Source organism: Phaseolus vulgaris, unplaced genomic scaffold (genome assembly GCF_000499845.2).
Source record: "Phaseolus vulgaris cultivar G19833 unplaced genomic scaffold, P. vulgaris v2.0 scaffold_15, whole genome shotgun sequence".
NCBI lineage: Eukaryota > Viridiplantae > Streptophyta > Magnoliopsida > Fabales > Fabaceae > Phaseolus > Phaseolus vulgaris.
The window spans coordinates 770,656-789,509 of record NW_027174084.1 but is presented as its reverse complement, the minus strand read 5'-3'; the positions used below and the strand labels follow the sequence as shown (position 1 = coordinate 789,509).

Below are 18,854 nucleotides of genomic sequence, written 5' to 3'. Positions count from 1 at the left end.
ATTGGATTTGGCTGAATAAATGCTAACTGGTTTTTGAGGTTTAGCAGACTGAAGTTAGTCCATAGAGCTGCTGAAGCAGCATTTTAAGGGCCATGATCAAATATCCCTTCAAGCAATTTTAGTCACAAATGATTAAACTTGTACTCAATTATTTCTTGCTGCATAATCAGTGCAGTTGATCAATTTTGCTGTTACTATTCAATAATAACACTCTTGCAACTTGCTTTGCCTTTTTAGTGATTAAAGTGAAGAAGGGGACATTCATTTGCAGCCACAATCTAATTCATACTTGCTATATTACGGGCCATTGGAATCATTGATCGATTTACAATGATTCCTTGACTAATTTAGCATGTTTCCTGCATTGTAAGGATTGAATGACATTTTAATGACAAAAAGTTCTACACATACATTGTTTTCTTTTAAAAAATGTTACATTATCTGTTCTTGCTGCTGTCTTTTTTTCATCATCACATACATAATTTGTTTTCATGCTACTAAGAGAGTCTTAATGGAACCTTTGTTTCCTTATTTTTTAAATGTTAAGAGAAAAACACTTATGATGTCACAATTTGAGCTGGGCAAGTCTTGATTGATGCAAGAGATCCTATGAAGGACCAACAAAGTATTCTGCAAGCTCATATTCCAAATATTTTACATATTTTTTTGTGTGTTTGAAATGTGACAGTTTAGTTTACCATGCTTGGAATAAACAAGAAGTAGCTTAAATGAAAATATTTAAGATATTATTGTCACTTTTTCATTTTTTATTATATTTATTAGTTTTGTTATTATATAATTAATAAATTACCATCAAATTAACGAGTAGGTAATATTGAAATTCATAGGTGTAATAAAATTCATAAAATTAAAAGTCGAATGATCAAAGTCACAAAATTGAAAGTTCAAATATAAATTTTTTGAAAAATATAAAAGTTAAAGTAGTAAAATGTATAATTTAAAGTATAATGCATACTGTGTTGGAAAGTCACCTCACATAAATCATGTTATCATTATAATTTTAATAATTCAATAGTTAATTAACACTATTCATTAAGTAAAAACCAAAGACAAAAAATAAAGTTAATAAATTGGATAGTATCTAAATTGGTTTTTTATTACTGAATATGTAATTAATTGTTTTTTTTAAAATTATTTTCTATTTAATGATTTTCTTGTAGTGTGATGAAAAGGTAAAATATGTAAAGTTTTAAAACATTAATGATAAAATTAGTAAAAATATATAAACACAGTGATCAAATGTGTTTTAGCTTACTTTATGATATAGTGAAATGGTTAGAATAAAAAAATAGAGAAAGAAAAAGGATGAATAATAGACCATTGTTATAATTGAGTAAATATAAATGAGGAATGGCGTAAGGTTTACTCATGCACTATTCTTCAATAATTGGGTTGATTAGAAGCATACCAATTTTATTATAAAGAGTGTTAGAATGGGTGGCAACACCCCAAACTTGTACATAAAAAGGAAACCTCTCTGAACTTTCAAACAAAACACCACGGAACTGTGCCTCTCTGTCAAGACCCACCCCTACATTAATACCAACTTCATTACAAAATACTAATGGTTACGTACCACTTCAAACTTCCCATTTCCAAATTATTCTTTCTTCCATCCAAACTTCTCTTTCCTTTCACACATCTAGCTACCTTCAAACAAACAACTCATTCCACTTTGGTTGTCTCTTTATGGGTAAAAACTCATAAATTAATAGTAAACAAAACCCAACTCTTTTTATATAGGCTACATTCTTGTTGCTACGTAGTTTTATAGGTGTCAGCTCCTAATATAATCTTATAGGTTATGTAGCACAGACACTGACATAAATACTGATACGACATGGACACGGACATAGAGATACGTATAATCTTTAAAATATAAGACACGGAGACACAAATCTATAATATTATATAATTATGAATTATATAAATTGACAATAAAGATTTATGGTACAAGTATGTTTTAGATCTTTTTTAAGTATTTTATTTTTATAATCATAATAAAAAATTATACAATAAATTTGAGTTTTTTAAAAAATAATGTATTTCTCCTTTTTAAAATTGTGTTAGAATTGCTAGAAATCCAACAAATATTTTTTTTGAATTTGACATTTCACCGATATGTATCCTACGAGTGTCGGTGTCAGATACATGTGTCCGAAACGGACACACCATTTAAGAGGATTGTCAGCCTCATAGCTTACCGGTGTCAGCTCTTAATATAGTCTTACAAGTGTCGACTCCTAACGATACTCAATCATTGATTCAGACGAAAGAAATACATGCTAAAAAATCATTCGAAGATCAAGTTAGTTTTTAATACTCAGTAGTTAAAGATAATAAATATTATTAAATATAAATTTTAGTTAAAATTGATTAATTTATGTATATATATGAATGAAAATATTATAGATAATTTTTGTTATAATACATTATATTATAAACTAGTTTTATAAAATTGAGTAAGAATTAAACTTCAGTTCTAATAAATTCGTAATAAGTTTAAATTGAGATGAATATCAGAGTTAATATTTATATTGCTCTGACATGAAACACAAGTTCATCATTAATCTAGTGATTAAACATCTCGCCAAGATTTTTTCAATAAAAAGTTAGAATGGTATTTGGTCCAAACAATGGAGAGATTCTGTGCCTTGTCAAGTGCACCATTGCATGCTTCTTTCTGTCCACTATAAAATGGCAACGTTAAACATTTATCCTTTTTGAGTATTCCATCTTCCGATTTCCGTAGTGAACGTATTGTAAACTGAAGTAGCAGTTAATACGAAGTTACGTTATATATATAGTATACTTTTGTCTTCCTCGTTGAATCATTTGATTTTGTCTTGTATTGCGAGGTTTCAAAATTCCACTGTTTCACCTTAATTGTCTTATATTATAGGTGGTTCGATTCGATAACGGATGGTAGATAAACTCAACACAAACACTTGTTAGGATATACTCGAAATGGCTCTGATACTATATTACGAAGTGGACCTTAAGTCTAACTCAACCCTAAAAAATCGGCTAAATAAGATGAGGCTTGCACTCACTTATATACTATGAAAAGTTCTAATTTCTAATCGATGTGAGATCTCCAACATTATCTTCAAACACCCTGCATTTTACTGTTTGTTTTACTTATAATGCACATACCTACTATGGTTTGAGTACTGTTGTCTTAGGTTTGTGGAGAATTTGGATGATTGTGGATGAATAAGATCGAATGTAACAGATATGAAAAAACAAAGTATGTAATGGTAAAGTTGTTGGAACAAATTCACCTTCACATGGGTTAGTTCAACTAAAGTCTCCCAACTACCAACAAGACGGGACAAGACGGAAGTTTCAAACTAATTTCGTTTTGAATTTCGGAAGCTATCAAAATTCAAGTAAATCAAGATTAGTTAAATGTCAAATAGATTTAATTTTCATTCCATTATTTTGTTCCCATTGCTCTGAGGAACTCAAATTCAAATATTTTTATCAAAATTGAAAGTATTCAATTTGGTATGAGATAAACAAAAGGGTATTTCTTCTTCTATCTCTATTTTTTTTTTAATATTCAAATTACTTTTAAATGTTTTGGATTCTAGAATAGGAGTGTTCCGTAAATTAAAAAGTATTTTTGGGAAGGAAAATCTAAAAAATAAAAAAAAATCTGAAATATACTTTTTGAAACATATTTTTTTATTTCTTGAATATTAAATCAGTAATTCATAAAATGTTTTCCGGAAACATTCCAAAAAAATAATTTGAAAATAGTTTTTTTAAAAAATAAAATAGTATTTTTTTAAAAATAATGAGGTGCAGGGAGAAACACCCTAAACAAAATAATGTTTGAAGAGTCCATACATTATAGATTGAGCCCATTATATTTTCACTAACAAAAGTTCAAATGGATAATGGTTGTACTTGTTCTACAATAATATAAAAGTTTGAATTATTCATAATTTATATATACAGTTTGAAATACATTTTCAAATTATGCCATCTAAAAATACATCTTTAAATCTCATAAACATATTAAATAATATCAAATACATTTTTAAATCTTAAAATGCATTTTAAATTAGGTACTACTTTCGAGTTCTACAATTTAAATTATATTTTTATATATTTTGGATTTTATAGTTCAAAGTGAATTATTTACATTACAACACTAAGAAATATTTTTAACTGACTAAGAATTTACGCATACCTAAAAAAGTGAGATTGTAAACATAACGAACACCCTAATAAAAAAATACATTAATGGGCCTATCAATAATAACTAGACTTCAAAAAAAAAAAAAAACCGCGGCCCAATGAAATCAAACACAAATCGCTACAAAAATAAAGGTTTTAGTGGCTTTAATACCTGATTGGTCCATTCAGGTCAACAATGGATGGCAATTGTAACCGTAGATTAATTAGAAATGAAAGGCTCAGATCTATCGATATGTTGTGTATAAATTGGAAGTCAATTCTTGTGAACACAGATTTAAAAGAATGCGTCAAAACAAAAATTATGCATCTAACCCCAACCTTTTCAAATTAAAATCACTCTTCACTTAATTATCGTTGGTGCAAATTTAGGTATTTTTATTATAAATCCAAAGAATTCATAGATAGGTTAGTTATCAAAATGATAATGATCTTTTTAAAAATTTAATCTTCACAAAATAACAATACACTGATTATGCTAGAAATAAGTCACATCTAATAATAAAAAGTTTGAACACAGTACACAAGATTGAATAAGGAACCTAAAATCTCAGTTAAACACCAGAGAAGACCTATCTAAGCCCTCTCGCCTCTGATTCTGCGTGCGAGTTGAATGTCTTTGGGCATAATGGTAACTCTCTTGGCGTGAATGGCGCAGAGATTAGTGTCCTCAAAGAGTCCAACGAGGTAAGCCTCAGCTGCTTCCTGAAGAGCAGAGACGGCGCTACTCTGGAACCGGAGATCGGTTTTGAAATCCTGAGCGATTTCTCTCACAAGTCGCTGGAATGGAAGTTTTCGGATCAGAAGTTCGGTGCTCTTCTGGTACTTCCTGATCTCCCTGAGAGCGACCGTCCCTGGCCTGAAGCGGTGAGCAACCTTTTATTTCTCTACCATTATGAAACAAAATATCAATACCAACAATTACCATATTCAATAGCAAGTTAAGTCATGATCTAATTCCATTGTCTGTCTTGTATTTTCTCTTTTGATCTCTTTTTTTCATTCATCATGGAATCCTTGACTACAGAAATGCAAACATGTATGGATTATCTTTTAAACTCTTATAGTCCCAATTATATGTACCCAAAGGAGAATCCAAAAATGGTTATTGTTTCTCCTAAACTAAATGAGACAAAATATCACTCTTGGAGTAGGAGTATAAAATGGTTATTGTTTCTCCTAAACTAAATGGATATTGTTTCATTGATGGAAGCATCATAATTTTTTAACGCAACAATCCTAAAATTATGTAATGTCATAGTTGTTTTCTCGGATCACTCACACCTTGTCCACTCAAATTGTTTAGAGCACCATCTACATTGACATTGCGAAAACTCTTTGAAAAGATTTGAGAGAAAATAAATCCAAAGATAATCATTTCAAAATTTCATATTTGCTTCGAGAATCATCAATTCATAACTAAATACACACTCATAATAGTGAGTCTTATATACAAGAATTACAAATAAGTAAACAAAATTGAATTTTGAATATTGACGATGATGTTAGTCATGTAAAACACATTTTATTATCTCTTCATAATAATTATTCTTTATTTCAGATTATAAGATACAACTTAAAGCATTTAGGGATTCCAAGTGAACAAACTTGTCATTTCAACAAAATTAAATAAACAAACTATTCCTTCACATTCTTCTTCTGAGACATAATATGCTTATTTATTACAATGGTTAAGTTATCTTTTTCAAGACTTTTATGTGCAACAAACCTCTTTTGCTATTTTGTACCATGACAATCAGTCTTCATATCATATAGCTTATAATACAAGCTTCCATTATCATACCAAGCACATTTTCCATCTTCTCCTTGTGTGATAAGTGAAGTATTTACTAATTCTCTTGATCGATTGTCTTTCAATACCATCACATCCAAACTTTGTTTGATAAGTATACATTATCCACTTTGAGGAGGGGTGTTAAGATATTGTTATATCAATATCTATTTTCTGTTTTTGCTTTATTACTATTTTTATATATTAGTTTATGTTTTTCTTTCTGTTTTTTCGTTTGCTTGTATTCCTATGTATAGGGTGTATGTTTAAGTACGGGAGAATTCAATAACTTTATAAGAAGTTTTCCTTCTTTCTCCTTACCTTCCTTCACACACCTTTACACCAGTTCTCTTGCATGAAGGTCTCAGCATGGGAACCTTTTCTCTTTCTGCCACTATGAAACAAAATATCAATATCAGCTATTACCATATTCAATAAAAGGTGAAAAGGTCATGATAGATTATTAACTTTTCCGTGAACAAGTTGATGAAGAAAACTAAAATCTGGAAGGCCTCTGAAGTCTAAAGCAATGCTATACAACAATAAACTACAACAGCATGACACGAGCAGTCATTTAATATGCTACCAGTATTATATCCACATCATACCCAGTTACTAGACAAAGCAAAATCATGGAATCTAAAAGATAATTCCCCAGCCGTGTCTCTCTGAAGCCTGGACTGGGAAATTTCACTTGTAATATCACTTGGTTCAGAAGGTGGAGGGGGCAATGGAAGTACATGAGTTTCGTTTGGAATGGGTGGTAGCTGAACTTCAGATGCATGTGATGGCAACACAGAAGAAGACAAGGCCCTAAATCTCGTGCTTCCTCCACTTGAAGCTGCCAAAGCCCTGTCCCAAAGGAAGACGTGTAGGAGAATGGGAACTCTGGTGTGTCGGTGCAAGGACAGCTTCTGGCTGAGTGAAACAGTGTCATAACACCGAATAGCTCCTGTTGAAGAAACCATCCATGGAAGGACTTTTTTATTTGACACTCTTGAAACCACCAACATCCTACAAGTATCTGTTGCCAGTTTATACAGATTGCTCAGACCTGATCGTGTGGCTGGTACATTTTCTTGATTAATGACCGATGAGATGAAAATAAATCCCTGTGGATGCAAAAGAAAAATATTAATTAGCTAAAACTTTAAACAATATGATGTCTTTTTAATGTAACCACACAGAGTAGCGGATCCAAGACCCTGTTCAGAGGGTGCAATTACTTAAAAATAATGAATAATAAAATATTATTACCGTATAATCTATAGATCTGATATATAAGTCTCACACTTGACAGTCAACTCAATATATAAATTCAGAAGAAGATGCAAAAGGTAAAATTTTAAAATATATATATATATACACACATTCATACATATATTTATAAATACATACATAAAAATATACATATATATGATACGGAAACCCAAAAGAGTGAGGTGGCCAGTTGCACCCCTCATTTTTCTAAAATTAAAATTATATATACCATTGAACCAATTCTTCTATATATAGTTTCTTAGGTATTGTTTGCTCTATCTTTTAATCAAATCTGAGTTTCACCTCAATAATTTAAGAAACAAAAGTTTTCAAATTTGTTCTAAAGGATTATGCAAAATAGTGAGATGAAACTCTAAGTCTAATTAGAAAATGCTACAAACAGCATCTAAATTTTATTTATGTAAGTATATATGGAAATACATGATCAAGATAGAAACCTCTTCAGTACGACTAATGGCAAAGCCAAGCTTTGAGTCTTCCTCTTTTAGTTTGATTTCAATAGAGAACTCTCCTGCAACAGGAGCATACCATAGGCGAACTGCTCGAACAACGCCAATGTCTATTCCATGGTAATCCTCAAACCCGTAAAGGCTTGCGTTTGCTATGTTAGCTAAGTCAGATAATGATCCTGCATTCACAGTGGAAGAAGCTGTCTCTCCAGATATCTGTCACACAAATAAAAGAGAAACTCCATATGTCATACTGTACAAAAACACAACACTCGAGAAACTTGAAAACAAATGAAGAAGGTAAAAGTTTCGTTCTTATGATCTTAAAATGTGTCGTACAGTTTCTTATATCAACTGCGATATATATAGTTAAAAGGTAGCAAAAATAATAACCAACAGTAACATCATATTATGAACCAATCCTTCTAAAAGGTTAAGCTCTCAAGTTCAAAGTTCAAGAAAGCCACAATAAGGAGTGATCATTTACCTTAGTAAGTAGGGACTCAGTTTGGATGTTCATGAAGACAATAGGGACCCCCGAAGCTTGACCTGCATTGAGCCATGCATTTACCCTGGCTAGGGTATCCTCCAGATCATTGTAGCGAGAAGCTACCCGATCTGAAGCTTTGGGAAGGAATAATATGGAAAGAAAGTTGCTAGAATTGGGAACTGATAGCATTTCTTGCATTCTCCTCTCCCATGAATACGAAACATATCCATCCTGTAACTTGGTCTTGTTTAATGCATTTACCATCCTAGTGCCCCTGGAAGCTGCAAATTGCAACAAATATCAGATATGATACTCGAAAGTAAAAGAGTGGAGAAAATTGCAAAGCCATTGGCATCAATGTCCAAATACTGCTGACGACCAGCCAATACAGACTTAGAGGTTTAAAAAAGACGCGGAATAACTATCCCTATAATGTAAGGTCATTGCAAGATGTATTGATTTTTCTTGGTTTTTTATACACAGGGCTTTAAGTTGGTATAACCTCACAAATTACAGGACAAGCCATCGGCATAAATTTGGAATAATTGGTTGCAATTCATCCATGTCCCTTATAAAAAGATTAGTTATTTGTATATTTGACAAAAGAGATCGGTTGCTTTATCATATGTTCATATTGGCATTCTTGCAATAGAACGGCCGGAACAGTTCAAAAATTGCTAGCACTAACTTAATTGTAGCTAATTGTAGCTGAACACTTTGAATGTGTTGGAGATCCCACATCGACTAGAAATTAGAACCTTTCATTGTATATAAGTGGATGCAAACCTCAACCCTATGAGCCGGTTTTATGGGGTTGAGGTAGGCTTAAAGTCCACTTTGTAATAGAATGAAGTCCAGAGAGAACCCTCCAACTATTTGTTGTGACATAGGTATTGAGCTTAGGACAAATAAACTAACAGTCTGCATCTAGATTCTAAAAGAAGACAGAAGACGAGGTTCAGGGTAAGTAGATAATTTGAGGAAACATCAAGCCTTTGCCTAAGATGATTCTGGCCTACAGTTCCAAGTATAATTTAATTTACTCCTTATTTGATATCTAATAACGTTTGGAAAAGAATGGTTCCTATAGCTAAAGAGGCTAACCAAACCGCAGAGGTTATATCTAAGTTAAGTAGCATACCAATACGGAGGAAACTGAACATCATTTTCTTTTACTTCTAATGTAAAGATGTGTAGGCAGGGATTTTCCATTTGCTCTTTTTTTCAGATGGTGGATGTGGTATGCATTAGACTTTGTTTTGGCACATAAAAAAGGTATTTTTAATACAAAGTTTTACCCTTAGTGTTTAATAAAAAAAGTCGGAAAGGTGACTTCAGAAGAAGAAGTCACAGGTTTGAAATGAATATAAGCAACTTTCATATGTGAGGTTCACGCAAGCACATGGGAATGGAATCACAGAAAGAGATGGAATGGGCTTAATACACGTGCACTCAACGCAATGTCAACTCATTGGCAACCCCACGCATGTTACGTGTAAGCTAATTAAGCACAACGACAAAAATAAACTATTACATCTTAAGCTACCGTTGTCCTATGTAACCAAAAAAACCTTAGTACACATGCAGGAATTGTATAAGGTTAATGTGCTATTTTATATAATATAGTTAGAACTTACAATATTAAATACAATATTAGAAATGTCAAATTCAGATATTGATACTCCAAATTGTTTATTCTGATTTATGATATAACAACGTATTATGATCTTCTTTAAACGCACCTTCCTTTATCATTATTTCTAAATAAATTTCCAATAATTCTATTAAAATAATTTTTCAATGATTACAATTAAATTTAAATCATCATCTAAATTAATTATTGAAGATCTAAAATATAAATATTTTTTTATAAATTTTAATTTCATTTGAAATATTTTTACCGTTAATTTGTAACTTTTGACTAAGACAATAATTATCTAAGGAGTTACAATTAATCTGTTTTATTTATATTTTTTATTTTCTAAGTTATCATCCTTTCAACTCTTAATTATTACTATTAAACAAAAGTAATACAAATAAATACTATTTAACTAAATAAACAATCTAAAGAACAACATATACATAACAACCTATTATAATAATATAATAATATATTAAATTAAAAAATTAATTTATTAGAAGCTTATCTCAAACAAAATTGATACTTTCCAATTATTAATGTTTATTAATTATTAAAACACACGGAAGCTCAAAAGTCAAAAAGCAGACCAGAAAAACAAGAAAGAAAGATGGCGAAACGCACCTTGAAGCTCGAAGCATTCTGCTTCGGTCCGATCCAAGAACCCGACCACGTAATTTGGGTCATCAATCGAGCGAAGAACCAAACCCTTCTTCGCCGCGAATTCGTTCGGCACGATGCACGCCTGCAACTCCACCAACTCCTCCGATCCTCGCCGCACCCGAACCACAATCGACGTCTCCTTCTTCTTGAACGCCTCCTGAAGGATCTTCTGCACCCCGCTCCTCCCGCCCTTGAACGGCGATTGGTACCGGATCTGCGATTTCGCCGTCGAACCGATTCGGAGCTCCTCCACGATGTCACCGCTTTGGAGCATGTCGCCGGTCCACTCGTCGGCTTTCGAGCTTCCTCTCAGACACTCGATGGAAAGCACTTTCGGATCTCGCGTCGGCGAATCGGAGCTGCTCTGCGATGTTCTATCCATGATCATGTTAACCCTACGCAACCCTGTGTGGCTGTTTGGGTTGCCGTTTCAATTACACCGCCTTCGCACTTTCCAATACACAATGGAAAAAAAAGGTTACGGTGAGTGAATCAGCAATCCAAACGCGCCTTAACAAAAAGTAACTAACTAAGTTCCGGTGAAGGAAGCTTGGGAGGAGGGAATTTTTGAGGGATGTGTGTGGTAAATGGTTGTTGAACTTAAAACTGAGGTTGTTATGTGAATTAAAAATGAATAAGGATATGGGAAGTCAAAGAGGCTTGATGGTGGTTAATAATGTGAACAATTTATGGTTTGTGGAAAAGTATTATGATCCATGCTGCCATGGAGTTGTGGACTTTGACCATTTTCGTTCCCATGCTTCTTCCTCAAATCCAAACTCCTCCAAACATTGCAATACTTTAACTAATCAAAACTTGATTTTTTTATCCTTTCCTGTACGGTAAACATAATCTCACCTCCTTTACGAGTAGAGCTAAAGTTATTCTCGAACGGGTATTGAACGGGTATTGGGATCTAGAGAACAATTGTTTTATCTGCTATTCTTTTTGGCGATTGGTCGTTTCCATACTCAGCTTCCTACTCTTTAAGTTCCTCCTTCCTCCTTTTAGTCGTCTGGTAGCACATACTCGGATGGTACTTGCAGAACGCAATCCGACGATCAAAGTCAGCAAAGGTGTTGACACTCGGTTATTGTAGATAATGACATACCTAATTCTTGGAATCTGCGCTATTTATATTATTTTAATGAGCCTTCGTTGATAGGCCAGATTAGGGGATTGACTCGTGTTTAGGGTTGTACTAAGTAACCTTTAATTATGGATTAACCATACTGACTTGGTCAACCCATGATTCGTCGTCATTGGTCGGTCGGCCACGTGTTATCACGTGGCCTTTGTTATCGTGGGTGAGCATTGTTCAGGTGGTTCGGGATTCTAACTGACTCACGGTGTCGTCCAGTTATACCGATACAAAAGTGAAGTTTAAATACACATTACTCTCTTAATCCATCAAAATGTCTTTTAAGTAAAAAATCGTAGTTAAACTCAAAAATTCCAAAAAGATAAATAATACTTCAAATGCGATGATTGATCTTAACAATTTCATCTCAACCGACATCAGATTGAAACATAACTAACTTAAACTTATTTCCTAACTAATTTAATAGTTAGTTTTTTTTTTCAGATATAACCTAGAATTTCTGTTTCCAGAATTTCAAATTCATATAGTTTTTGTTTAAGAAAGGACGTAACTTTTTTCTTTTATTAAAACGGACCAAGTTGAAGTAAAAAAAAATATTAGAATATCCAAATTTTGAATTGTTATATCATAAAAAAATACCATTTTTGAAGTATTCGTTGAACTAAAAAAATCAAAATTACTAATTGAACCTAACAAAGTACACAACACAACAAAACAGGGTGTGAATAACCTATAGTTTACTAATGCTATAATATCTGATGCTCCACATGTAAACAAGGTTGAAGTAATCTTATAATGAACAAAACTTAAATTTGATCAAAAAATTATTGGATTGAGGTGAATTTTAGATTTTGATTTCGAATGAGTTGGATTGAACATTGTTGGCAACTAGGCGTTTTCTTCCACAACCTATGTAATTCTTTTAATTTAAAACTACTTTCGACAAAAAGTGCCGATTTGGTTTCTTTTATTTCTAAATTGTAAAATGGTAAAGACTTTTACAAAACTATACTTTGAATTGGAGACTTCAAAAGTTATTCTCAAAATTTTCAAATATTTGAAATCTACTATTCAAAGTATAAAATTATATTTCAAATTATAGAGTTTAGAAGGCATTTTCTGGATTTTCACATACATTTTAAACTCTACAATTTGAAAAAAAAAATTGTATTCTTAATTGTAGAGTTTGAAAGTACCTTTTGAATTTTACAATTTGAAATACAAAATTATATTTATTGTATAAAGGGATTAAGAGATTCTTCTACCCACTGAACAATTAACTCCTACATTTTGGTTAGACTTCACTTCCTTCCTTCGCTTCTTGCTCACTACCTTCGGCTCTTGGCCGGGAGGTCACGTGGAAAAAGTGTTTCAACTCTCAAGTAAGTATTTAGTATTTTGTTTATGCCATAAATGCATAATAATAATGTACCATTGTTTTGGTTGTTGTGTCTATTTATAAGATTGTGATAGACTGTGTTACTGTGTTACGATCTATTACATAATCTTCTATATGACTTAATATTGTTAATCATCCTTTAATTCTAATGAATTTAAGCATGTCGGTCGATACCGAATACTGAGACATTCCATAACTACCCTCTGACCGGTACATATTCTAAATTGTAAAGTTCAAAAATATTTTTTGGATTCTCAAATACTTTCCAAACTCTATAATTCCAACTTTAAGACTGTATTATAAATTATAAAGTTAAAAAAGTTGAGAATTCAAAAAAATGTCTTTCCAACTTTAGAATTTGAAATTAAATTAGACTTTTCATGGAAAATAAAGAGGTAATGCGAAGGTGTTGGAAGAATAGGACTAACAAGTAATTATAAGGTCAAATATAGGACCGACCGTGTAAATATGAAGTAATGTTTATGGAATCGCTTTTGAAATTGAATTCCTCACACGCTACTTTACACAATCTGTTTGACTATAATATTCTTCTTCTTCTTCACACAAAGAGAGTCCCAGTTCAACTAAATTGCCTCACTTGGTCGGAACCACCAAAGAACTAAATTATATTACTTTTTTTTTTATGTTTTGAGTAAGAACTTTCTGTTTTCTATTTCAGTGTCTAGAGTAACATTGGCCTATTTTTTATTCAGAATAATGATGTTCTCATGAAAAGAAAAACAAACAATGTTGATTTTTCTCATCAGATTAATACTCTTTTAACTATAAAAAAAATCATTAAATAAAAATTAATTTTAAAGATAAAAAATAATTAGTTACTATTGTAACTAAATTAGAGACATTTTAGAAATTAAAAAAACTATTGATTTATAAATTAGTTTCTATGGTTGATAAATAGCTTCTAAATTGGTATTTAATCCACTACCAAGGTTTTAATTACCAATTATCTATATTCTAAATTTAATAATCAAGAATTTGTAAAATTTAGAAATTATTTATCAATAATATAAACTAATTTAGAAATCAATAGTACTGTCTCTAATTTAATTACTATAGCAATTAATTATTTTTTATCTCTAAATTTCTATTTAATGATTTTTTGTGTCTAAACTTTTGATTTTTATTTAATGATTTTTTTTAGTGTTTCATCATTAATTTTGTTGTTGAAAGATAAGTAAATTCCAACTATTAACATAATATTTCTGGTTTCTTTCTAATCTTACAAAAACATCTATCTTTCTCTGATTTGTGTTTGGAAAATAGATCAAATGATTGAAAATAACTATCAAGGATGTTTATTCCCACTTTTTCAATGAACAAAACTTTTAAAGTTGAATCGATTAATCATTATTCAAATTATTTGTATTATGATTTTTATTTTACACTTTAAGAATGTTCAAAGAGTTTATTCTCGATTTTTTAAAATAAAAAACATTAGAAATCTCACGTCAATATTGACAATTACAGCATACAGGATAAGTTTTATATCATAAATCAATCTTATAATATTAAAATAAACTTAAATTTCATTAATGATATTAAATTTTGTCTATATCCCATAAAACAGATTAGGTATAAAGTTAGTATTATAAGTAGTTTAAAAGTTATTTTATATAATTGAGTTGGATGCAAAATTGACCATTGAAGATAAAAGAATTAAAATTAAAATTGGCTAAACATAATTGAAATTGTGAGAAATATTTGATTATTGATAATGTTAAATTAAGTATATTGTGTGAGTTGAATTTAGAAAGTGCAGAGTTAATGGAGAAAAAGAAAAGGCGTGTATGAAGGTTGACTCAATATGAGTGAGAGTGACATGAATGGATCAAAGCGCAGTCATCATATTATTATTATTATTTTTCATTCCTCTAGTTATCTAAATTTTCTTTTTTCTTTTTCCTCTTTCTTTATTTGTTTTTTTTTTTTTTTGTATTTTACTTAGTGCAGATGCTATATCTGAAAATGAGATAGAGACAAATTTGAAAGATGATATAATGACAAGAATGATTAATATTGTACTGGTAGCCTAAAACCGAGAGGTATAGGCCGAGAACTACATGTCCAATAATTAAAGTGATAAATTAGAACCGAAAGGTCTGGACCGAAACCTGAAAGGATAATAAAAATCATAATAAAGCCCAATTTAAATAAGGAACTTGCACAAGGGGGTGTAAAAGTAATAAAAAGGTGTGATAAGAAAGTCCAAAAGTACTGTAGAAGGCCCATTAACGAACTCTATAAATAGGAGGTTAGCACAAGAAAAAGGTAAGAGTGATTTTATCTGAAAAACCATTACATTGTTTCTGACTTTGGCATCGGAGCGACTTGCAGGTACATCCCCCCACCTGTGATGAATACCATACCAACCGAGAGGAGTAGTCGAGTGGTGCAGCCGAGAAGAGCAGCCGAGATGAATAGCCGAGAGAAGCAGCCGAGAGGAACAACCGCGAGCCTAGCCCAGTTGAGAGTCCAGCCCAAGAAGTAATCCAGCCCAATAGAAACCCGAGAGTATAGCCCGAAATCAGAAGATTTGTGTAAAAGGCCATCTTATTTTAGTTCGAGTGTTCTTGGTCATTTTTGTAAGAACAAATATCAAATAAACGTGGAAAAAAAGAGTCTTTCACACCTAAAAGAGTAAAATACTTTTGACAATCCCTAAAATTAATATAATAATATTTTATATTAAAAAATAAAATAAAATAAAATAATTTAATAAATCGTTAAGTGTGTTTTTAGTTTGCGGAATATCAATGTATCGTCATTCAATAAACACATAAGTCTCATGACAAAAAAACACTAGCTTGGAGGATATTATAATAGATATTAAGAGTTTGTGAGTTGATATCAAGTGAATGATGGAATCCTATCATGTTCAATATTCTAATCATTTTGAGAAATTGGTACAACCATGTTGAACTTATTTCACTTTATTACAAATCCTCAGAGCTATGAGTTCATCATCCTTTCATTCTTAATTTATGATTCCTAACATCAAACTTGATCTTCATCAATTTAATGACACTAATACATCTCAATGGATTTTTAAGGATGAATAATTTTTCACTTATTATAATACTTTTTATACATAACTTTTAATCATCATTGTTGTGCATATGGATGTTGATGTTATACATTGGTTCAATATGTTTGTTAAGACTACTCTTTTTTTAGTCTTGGGTGGGATTTATTAGACCATAAGAACTAGAATTTGTTCCTCTTTATTGTACCAATGTTCACCTTTTGATATTTTTAATCAACATGGATATGTTAGTATTATCGCGAGTTTTCTACTTTAGTCAATCATGCATATAGTGTGATCCCTAATGCTTTACTAGATTGTTTTATCAGTTGTCTCAAAATCGACATTCGTAGGGATGTTATTGCCTAGGACCCTACCTCTATACTCGTACAAATATCTCTGGAAAAATTGTACCAATAGAAGTACATTCCTAAACAAAAAAATCATTTATCTCAACCATATCTCAAGTACACGGTCCCTACATCATCCCAAACCCACAAAACTAGCCTTCTTCCATTTTTTTGTCTACACCAATCAATATACAAATTGCCAAAAGCAAATCCAACAATTCTAATGTGAAAAGGGTTTATGTTTCACATGTGATAGATATGGATGAAGTATTTTAGATATTTTCTAATTGTGAAGATAGTAGGCACGACTCCTCTTATTTTGAGCATGTTGATGTTATTCATTTAATAAATAATAGTTATTCTACATGGAATTAAGCAAGGAAAGGGGGAAAATGATGCTCCATTTGAGGATTACTGGAGTATTGATAAGTGTCAATGTGTAGTTTTTATGATTGAGAAAATTGAACACTTTGGAACTTAATTGTTGCTTAATGTAAGAAAATTATCCTAATATGAGAATTATTGAATCTGATTATAAATTTTGAACCAAGAAACAAATGAAGAAATTTAATCTCAATTTTTGTGTAAATTACAGATGAATATGAAGCATTGAAAGAATTATTCAAGCTGACATTGACATAAAGAAAGTAAAAACTTAATTGGATCACAAGAAGATTTAGCTCAAGCTAAAACTGTCCAGAGTTGATTAAAGGTGCAGTACTAATCTAGCCCAACCTAGAATTGCTAACTCAAGCTAAAATTGTCCAGAGTTGATTAAAGGTGCAGTACTGATCTAGCTCAGGCTATAATTGCTAGCTCAAGCTAAAAATGCACTGAAAGATCTAGCTTAAGCTAAATTGGCTAGCTTGAGCTAAAGTTCATTATATAAATTTTGAAACACAACTCAAAAGGAAGCGATGGAGAAAGATTGAATTTTTATAGAGAGAGATTAGTGAGAGAAGAAGGAAAAACCTCTGTTCTTAGGAGAATAAATTGCTAAGATCAGCCCTTCTTATGCAATCCAGATCAAGAATGAAGATTGGAGGAGCTGTCATGAGTGGCTAAGTTCTTTTTAACTTGGGATTGAATGTAATTTACCTTGATCAAATGTATTTTTGGTGATATATATATATATATATATATATATATATATAATATTCTCTTTTCTACTTGTTCTTGGTATTTTCGTTTTATGCTTATTGCTTGATTCTGTCTTATCAATAGAGTCTTGATTTTGATCCTTAAATTTAACTGGAAAATACCTTTAAGGATCTGAAATAGACGAAAATACTTGATAACTTGTAATGCTAGGAATTTCCAGGTTGTTAATTGCATCATAATTCTGTTCATAAAGCTGGATGATTTGTTAGATATCTGAGGAATCAATATTTGAGAAATTATCTTATGAATTTCATCTGTGAGTAATCAAGGTGAATGACTTTAAATTAAGCATCAAGAATAAGTAGTTTTGAATATTATATATTGTATTATTCAAAATACAGATGATTGAGATAGACGCAATTCAATTCCAAGTATCTTTCTCTATATTTGATAAGTTAGTTTTGGTCTTGGTTAAATCAAACCCTAACTCTTCGAGTTATTTGTGAAATCTTTAATTTGGTTATGAACATGTTCTCAACATTATTTTTTATACTTAATGAGTTTTATAACAGAACATCTTAATTAGAATTGTTCATTGTGGGTTCGACATTCGTACTTTAAAGAATACTATATTACAGTTGATTCGGTACACTTGCCGTGAAAAATCAACAAGTACTAATGTTGGACTAGTTTCATCCTAGTGCTCACCTTTACATACATGTCATCATTGATGTCAAGACTGATGATCATTATGGTTATCACTTTATAGTTGCATTGTTGGGAATGGTGGAAGATTGATGACCACTTGTTATAATGGATTTGTTTAAAGAAATTGAACAATTTTGCTACTGTGATGGGTGGTTATGAATGAATAGACCATGTAAAAAGATCATTACTAGTGAATGAGATGTCAATGGTAAATTATGGCATTCCTCACTTATTTTTTCAAATTCTATACTACAATGATAATTCTTTAGTTGACATTGATGTCTTAAATGACTAGTGTAGCAGACAAATGGATAATTGTGTCTAATATGGAATATGTGATTGCTAATAAACACAATGTTGTTTTATTATGATAATCATTGAATTAAAATATCACAATATTCTTTTTACAAAGTAAGCCTTCCAAATATATCAATATGCATCAATTGATGTATAGAACATGTTCACAATTCACATTTTATTTAGGTATTTTCTAAAGTTTGTGATTATGTTTTACATTCATATCCTCAACTACTTACATTATATAATAGAAATTAATGCAAGTGAAATTGGAAGATGATTGTCCCATACCAACTCGAAACATATTGTGCAA

At 31.2% G+C, this 18,854-nt stretch overlaps 2 protein-coding genes across 2 annotated transcripts; both read right to left on the bottom strand.

Moving 5' to 3' along the window:
- Positions 1-4,640: 4,640 nt before the first annotated feature.
- LOC137817059 (histone H3.2-like) lies at positions 4,641-6,448 on the bottom strand. The gene is made up of 3 exons (XM_068620284.1): positions 6,355-6,448; positions 5,957-5,964; positions 4,641-5,103 (listed from the first exon to the last, which is right to left on the bottom strand). The coding sequence occupies exons 1-3, from the start codon at positions 6,446-6,448 to the stop codon at positions 4,804-4,806; spliced, it is 402 nt and encodes a 133-aa protein (XP_068476385.1). The 3' UTR covers positions 4,641-4,803.
- A 6-nt stretch (positions 6,449-6,454) lies between these two features.
- On the bottom strand, positions 6,455-11,522 carry LOC137817012 (uncharacterized). The gene is made up of 4 exons (XM_068620213.1): positions 10,503-11,522; positions 8,237-8,520; positions 7,738-7,965; positions 6,455-7,131 (listed from the first exon to the last, which is right to left on the bottom strand). The coding sequence occupies exons 1-4, from the start codon at positions 10,927-10,929 to the stop codon at positions 6,622-6,624; spliced, it is 1,449 nt and encodes a 482-aa protein (XP_068476314.1). The 5' UTR covers positions 10,930-11,522; the 3' UTR covers positions 6,455-6,621.
- Between the last annotated feature and the right edge of the window lie 7,332 nt (positions 11,523-18,854).